Source organism: Galeopterus variegatus, unplaced genomic scaffold (assembly GCF_000696425.1).
Source record: "Galeopterus variegatus unplaced genomic scaffold, G_variegatus-3.0.2 Scaffold2349, whole genome shotgun sequence".
NCBI classification, from domain to species: Eukaryota; Metazoa; Chordata; class Mammalia; order Dermoptera; family Cynocephalidae; genus Galeopterus; species Galeopterus variegatus.
Genome location: NW_007728460.1, coordinates 128,363 through 135,981, shown reverse-complemented (window position 1 = coordinate 135,981; position 7,619 = coordinate 128,363). Strand labels below are relative to the sequence as shown.

The following is a 7,619-nucleotide window of genomic DNA, read 5'->3' as shown; positions in this document are numbered from 1 at the left end:
AAAAAAAAAAAAAAAAAAAAAAAAAAAAAAAAAAAAAAAAACTAGAGACCTAGCACCATCCTATGTTCTCCAATGTATTTAAACCTCTACTTCTGAATGATCACTAAACGTTCTACCCCAGAAATGTCTCATAGTTGTTGGGCATTTGTGTTTTCGTGGTTTAGTTTGGTTTATTTTTTGTTTATTTGTTTTTTATCTTCTCCATTGCTTCTATCTTAGATCAGACATGCCACATTTCTAATCTGAGCCAATACAGTAGCAGAAACTCCTAATGGTAACCAGACTCCTATCTTATCCCTCAACCCTTGTCAACAGAATTCTCTTGCTAAGAAACAAATTTAATCTCAATAGATGCTATTTTATATTAACGTCATTGTACTGTAATAAGGTGCAAATGAAATCATAAAACTAAACATACATCCCTCTGTGCAGGGAGTGGGCTCTAGCCATATGCTAGAAAATCATATATACTCCAAAAATCAGAATTAAGGAAACACTCCATTTGGTTCCCGGTATGTTCACTACAAGAGAACCAATTCATTTTGAAGGCAGTTTCCTGAGGCCACCCTTCATGTATGCACATTCAGGCTAATGACCATGCAACAAAGAAGACAGGCAAGTCAGCCAGCAGTAGTGCTCATCCAGGAAGATCAATTGGGAGCTATCTAGGAGCTTAGACGGAAAATAGGGCAGAGTCTTCAGATCTTGAGAGCAAAACCACTTTGGTGGAAGCAGAAAGTTGTATTGCACAGCTAGACTATTCTTATGTTTCATGCAGTTTCTATGATTACTGGCTTTTTGAAAGTTGTAGCCTGTCACAGATCAAGAGGAGCGACGATGCTCGTGTGGACTGCGGAAGCAGCAGGGTGTGGTGAGGCCCTGGGAGGTGGGGAAGCAGTCAGTGCGGGGAAGGAGTCCCAAGGTGACAGTCAGAGACAGATTCAGGGAATGCTGGCCTGGCAACTTCTCAGTCTCAACCCTGGAGGTCTCAGATTTATTACCAAGGGAGCAAGTATCCCCTCACATTGTTTCCCACAGATGATAGAATTCTCAAGAATGGAACCCTTCTCAAGCTGGACTGAACTTATCTCATCTACCAATACCCAAAAAGCACCCAGGACTTCTTATCTCCAGTTGTGAAGAATCCCTTGGCGCCCCCAGCATGCCAGGCTCTGCCACACCAAGGCCACACCACACATGCTGCTCTTTGGGGCTGGATAACTCTCCTCCCAGTCTGGCACATTCCTCCTCATCCTTCCTCTGCCTTCCATCACCTCTTCCCAAAACTGCCCTTGGCTCCCAGACTGAAGACTCCTCTAATGCCTCCCACCATGTTGCTTATGACTATTATTGTACCTCCAGTGGAGCACTGTGATAAGCTGTGTGCTTTTCTCTTTCCTCCACTAAGTTGGGAGCTTATCATGGGTAAGACCGTGTCTCACCCCTCTCTGCACCTCAAGCGCAGCAACCATCCGTCTGCTCAGGCTGCCGTAGCAAAATATCACAGACTGAAGGCTTACACAGAAATCTATTTCCTCACAGTTCTGAAGGCTAGCAGTCCACGATCAAGATGTCAACAAGTCAGGTTTCTCCTGAGGCTTCCCTCGTTGGCTTGCAGATGGCTGCCTGCTCCCTGTGTCCTCCCACAGTCTTTCCTCAGTGCACGACCATTCCTCTGTGTGTCCAAATCTCCTCTTCCTTTATGAACACCAGACTGAATTAGGGCCCACCCTAATGGCCTATTTTAACTTAATCACCTCTTTAAAGGCTCTATCTGCAAATACAGTCCCATTCTGAAGTATTGGGTGTTAGGGCTTCAACAGATGAATCTTGGGAGGGACACAATGCAGTCCATAATATAAGCCCTAAGCATAATGTGTTGAATCAATTTGTCTTTGCCTGGAAGATTCAGGTCATGACTGAAAGGGGTTGTTTTCAGATTCATTATTCAAATTCCGCTTTGTTTGCTTTTGCTTTGTTTGCCTGTTTGTTGGTTTTCTTGAGCACCTGCTATTTACAAAGCACTGTGTTTAGGCCAAGAAAAGCACACAGGAAGTAAATGCATAGTCTCCGTTCTCCGGGAATTTACCATCTAGATAAGTGCTTTTTCTGACTGCTTTTGCAAAAAAAACACAAATCAGAGGAAGGTGGGACGATTCTGGAAGAAGCCAGGGTAGGAAGCCTGAAGCCATAAAACTCAGCCTCCCTTCACCCGCTGTAAAGGTCCCTGCAGCTCCAGGAAGCACAATTTTGAGAGTTAAGAGACACACCTACAAGAAGCCAAATCAGACAGTGAATATGCAATTGCTTGGTGTAAACTGGAAGGCACCAGACTTAACTATGGTTGTCGTTACATAGTATATGAAGTGCTCTCAATGTCTTAAAGTCAACTGAGCACTTACAAAATTACCATAAGGACTGCTGTGATGACAAAGGAAAATGCCAGAGGAGCAAGTCAAGAAGAGACACAGAGACACAGAAAAAGAGTAGAGGAGAATATAACACAAACGAAATTTATATCTAAAGATGGCAGATATGCACAACTCTCTAGAATAACGCCGCATAAGAGAAAATAACAGTAAGTATTTCGAAGGCCCTCTAAGCTGAGCCCGGTGCTCATGCTTACAGCAACCTTGCGAAATGCTATTATTCCCCATCTTACAGAGGAAGAAGAAGAGGCTTAAGAAGTTTTGGAGTGTGTCTAAAGTTATATACTAAATTAGAGACAGGACTTAAATTCTAGGGTATCTGAGGTCAAAGCGTGGACAGGCGACAAATTTCAAAACCTTTTGTTTATGACAAGACACTTAGCTCAAAGTCTTTGTCTCAAGGTGCCTACAATGTGAAATAGTCATGCGTTCTGGTTTGTCAGCAACAATCCCAGCTTCCAACTGTTCCCAGTGTAATTATTAATAGCACTCCCTTTCACTCTCAGAAGTGTCCCAGTTTAGATAATGAATTATATGGTCATCCTGCCTCACTGCCACTGACCCACAGTGAAACTTGTCTACACAATTTTCCAGGCCCAGTGCAAAATAAAAATGTGAAAACCCTTGTTCAAAAAGCAGGAAAAGGGTGCTATCAAAGGTACTGAAATATAAAGCTTCTTCCTTTCATGTATCTGTTCTGTTCATGCTTCACTGTCCCAGCAGACTTCACTTGCAAAACACGAGTTCAAAGAAAATTAGTCAGAATTTTAAGTCGGTGATAGCAGAGCATTTAACCAAGCATGGGGTCCTCCTGAGCTCAAAGCCCTGTGCCACCGTGCAGGATGCACACCCGTGAAGCTGGCTCTGGGTCTGCCCTTTCTCCATCCATTCTAATAGGTCTGTGATCTTGGCATGCTGTGTCACTGAGTTGCAAACAGGAAACAGGTTGCAACCTACCATTGTCCAGACTGTGGACATTAAATACTGATACCAGGTTTATAAAATCATTTCTTTAAAAGAAATGTTTTAGAGTATTTATAATAAACCACAAAATTTCATTTCCAAAACAACACAAGAACATAAATTCAAGCAAATCACATCATTCTCTACCATTTTTCTGTGACCTAAAAACAATTAATCTAAATAATGTAACCTATCCATGATCTCAGATGAAAATTAAGAATACATGAGATGAAATAATAGTGCGTTGCAAAGTCTTTTAATACCTCAATGTCTGAATTAAGTCATATTTCTATTTTAAAGGCATGTTGTACATGTTTAATTTGAAACTTATTTTTGCATAAATTCATATGTGCCTGAGTGAAACTTAGAAACTTCCTCTATCTATTCAGACTAAACGGAAGAAAAAGGAAATTAGCATTTTACGGATGACTGAGGAAATGTCCTTAAAAATGGGGTGGGGAGATAGAGGATGGGTCAATTCATTATTCATTTATTCATTCAATAAGCATTTATTGAGTACCCTACAATGTCACAAGTACTGCACAAAATTCTGTGGAGGCACAGGCAAGCAAGCCATGTGCCTGTCCTCAGGAGCTTCCTATCTAGCAGAATGAGACAAAGGTAAACAAACAAATGCCTCAGCTACTTTAAGTACTACGGAAGAAGTAAACATGTGGTAGAATGGGTACACAGCAAGGGTTGGAGGGGTGTAAACTAAGCCTTGAAAGCCCAACAGGTATAGAAGGAAGGCCCTGGAAGAACAAGGCAGAGGCCTGAGAAAGCATGGCACACGGGGGCAGAACAAACTTAAAGCACAGAGCCTTACTCAACAAGAAGTGTGTGGCTGGGTGGCAGCTAGAGAGAAGATGCTTAGATCGATGCTTTAGTGCAGAGGGAAAAAAGCAATGCTCATGGATTGTCCTGGGGCTGGGGTGGGGGAAGGCTCTCTTTCCTTAAAAGGCCAAAAGGTTGGAATTGAGGAGAGAAAGGATTCAGAAGTAGAAAAGATCTTAGTAAGAAAAGTTTTCCCCTCCGGTCACATTATCTTTTAATCAAGGAAAATAATACCATTTTGTTTGCTTATTTGTGGGCCTGTAAGTAAAAATATGTTCTTGGTAGACCTAAAAATATGTTCTCTATCTCTTCCTCTTCCTAATAAAGATAAGAGTCATCCTTCATCCATGTTAATGGCTTAAAGCAATGACAGAAATGACTAATGACTCAGCTAAAAAATACTTAAATCTGACTTAGAAATGAACTAATCAATTTTTTGCAAGAAATCTACCATTCAATTTAATACTATGGCTAATTTTTTTAAAATAACTTTTATTGTTTGTCTCCATTTCTGATCATTCTTTCAGGATAGGTTCCTAGAAGAGGAATTATCAGGCCAAAGGTTTTGAATATTTTTAAAGCTCTTGGTACATATTAGCATAGTCTAATATTAAAACTAAATTGACTACATCAACTGCAAGTGACCAGGAAAACTACATGGGGATTCAATGTTGCTATAAATAATGCCCCAAAATGAAAATCTAATACTGCATTACAAATAGATCTAAGGCTTTGAGTGATTATGAGAACATAAAGAAGCCAGAATAAACTTTTGTTTAGGATGACATTCAGGCGAGTTAGTGCATTTGTGTGTATAAACATAGAAAAGCACAAATAATGGACAAAGAAAAGGAAAAGTGTTAGAAGTTCATAATTTCCAAGTGAGATAAGAAGAATGAAATCATAATGTTCTATTTGTAAAAAAGAAAAATATGATTTATTTTACACCTCCCATACTTTCTTACCTAACTCTGTATAGTAATAATAAGTTTTAAAAAGCAATTATCAAGTGTTAAGATTAGAGGAAAAACATATTTTGAATAAAAAGTAGATTAAGTTAGCTGTCTTTCTGCAAATTAGCATTCTTCACAGTACTTTTCTCATATACCTTCAGAAAGGAGTAACTCCTTATAAGGAATTACTCAGGTTCTTCAAAAGTCCAAGTATTTTGTCACCAAAAAGTTTAATTAAAGCCACATTTAGGGCCAGCTCACTTGGGAGAGTGTGGTGCTGATAACACCAAGGCCATGGGTTGGGATCCCTATATAGGGATGGCTGGTTAGCTCACTTTGGAGAGCGTGGTGCTAACAACACCAAGTCAGGGTTAAGATCCCCTTACTGGTCATCTTTTTGAAGAAGAAGAAAAAAAAAAAAAAGCCAAATTTGAAGGTATGAAAAGTCAAATCTCCTGAAAAACATGCTTTATCAACACTCACTGCTGCATGGATATGTATGATAATTCTATATATCACCAAGTACCAGGATATTCTCAAATATGTGTACATTTCCAAAGAATGTGGCCCTGGGAGCTCAATTATATTGATTCTGAGAAGCCAACCAGAAGCCAACTGTGCATTTTACATCACTAGAGACATTGTGCTTTCCTTCATGCCACAGCCAAGAAGCGAATTTCTTCTATCATGATTATAAGCAGAAAGTTTACAGATTTCATAAAACCGAGCAGGAACTTTGTGGCATTTGACACATTTTCCTTCAGACTGGTGGTGCATGGAACCAGGTAGTGCAAGGAGATGAAGGCTGGACGATCTGAGCAAGATGTCATAGGCTAAAGCTCCTCCGTCTTTGAACGATGCTCTCCCAGACATCTGGTGAAAAGGAGCCAATCCTCAAATTCTGTCTTTTCAGCAGTGACTAGGTAAAATCCAACTTTTGAATCATGTCTCAGAAGCTACTTTCACTCAATTTTGCCCCTCCTGCCCTAAAATGAATGAAACGTTTTTCAAAGTTGACTTCAGTGAGTCAAGCTCAAACTTAGAAACAAAGTTGGTGCCCAGTTCCACGAAATCCTTAAGCTGCTAGACACGAATTTTATTACTCAACTCTCATGGGCTCAGTGTGAAAAGGGGACCGGGACTGAGCAGAGGCCAGATTTGAACTGGGAGGGGGGGGGGGGGGGGGGGGGGCGGTGTAGGAGCCGGACGGGGTGAGCGCCACATGTGGCTTTAATACCCACAGCTGCTGGAGATCATAACCCTGAGGCTCCTCCTGTCCCTCTGCCCAGCAGAACCCAATGTTCCAAAGATTATTATAACGAAAGGGACTTCACTGCCGCGATGTCTAAATGACTAACTCCAGCTCCGGCAGATTCAAGGGTTTGTTTTTGTTTGTTGTTTGTTGTTTAAATAATACACGTACCTGAATGAATCACCAAGCTAAAGCCTTAATACAAAATCTCCAGTGGAGGAAGAGAAGGAAAAAAATAAAAATACACGATGCAATTGAGCAGACCGGGAAGGGGGCTGGGCGGGTGCGGAAGGATGGGGCAGCCGGGATTCCCGGACAGGCTCTTTCTCCCCTTGGAGCTAACTTTTCGGACCCAGAGCTCTCCAGGGCCCTGGTCCCTCGGCGCCTCTCTAGCCATTAACAAAGCCCCGCGGGGGTCGCCGCGCCCGCGAACACAGCGGCCCGGCTCCGATTCGGGTGCCCGCGATGCCCCCGGCACCCGCGCAGACAATGCGGCTCGCGCATCCCGCGACTTCTCCCGGACCCGCGTCCCGCGCCGCCGCGCGGGGACACTCACCGACACCAGGAACTCCAGCGTGCCCACATAGTCCCGCTCGGTCTTCTGGAGCTCGCTGAGCACGCACACACGCAGGCGAAGCTGTTTCTCCAGGTCCTTGGCGCTCTCGGCGCGCCCGTCCCCGCGGCTGTCCTCGCTCATGGTGGCCGGCGGGACGCGCGCTGTCCCGCGCAACGCTGCTGCCTGGCCCCGGCGGCGAGAAAGGAAACTTGCCGCCTGCGCACGGTCCGAGGGGAGACGCGGCGACTTTACATGCTGCGGCCGAGGCTGGGGCGGGGGGACAGGAGGGGGCTCGGGCTGGAGCTCCGGCGCGGGAGGCGCGGCGCTCTGCGGAGGAAACTCCCGGGAGAGGGGGCTCCGACCCCCGCCCGGCGCGTCCGGCCCCGCGCTCCGGCCTCACGCGGCCCCGGCTGGACGGGAGGCGGCTCCGGCAGCCACAGCGGTGACTTGGACATTAATCAAATGCTTTGTATCCATGTGACTCCGACCCTTTACCCTTCGCCAAATCTCAGGAAAAAGGAAACACAACCCTGGGGAAGTGTTGCCTGCCAGCTAACTAAACACACACACACACAAACTCAACACACACACACACTCAGCCCTGGGGAAGTGTTGCCTGCCAGCTAAGTAAA

General features: G+C 44.0%; 1 protein-coding gene across 1 annotated transcript in view; it reads right to left on the bottom strand.

Moving 5' to 3' along the window:
• Positions 1-7,143, bottom strand: part of PREX2 (phosphatidylinositol-3,4,5-trisphosphate-dependent Rac exchange factor 2) — a 164,851-nt gene extending 157,708 nt beyond the window's left edge. Inside the window, exon 1 of the mRNA XM_008581413.1 lies at positions 6,988-7,143. Within this exon, the coding sequence (XP_008579635.1) occupies positions 6,988-7,128 (141 nt within the window). The 5' untranslated portion in view covers positions 7,129-7,143. The remainder of the gene's footprint in view (positions 1-6,987) is intronic.
• Positions 7,144-7,619: the final 476 nt, after the last annotated feature.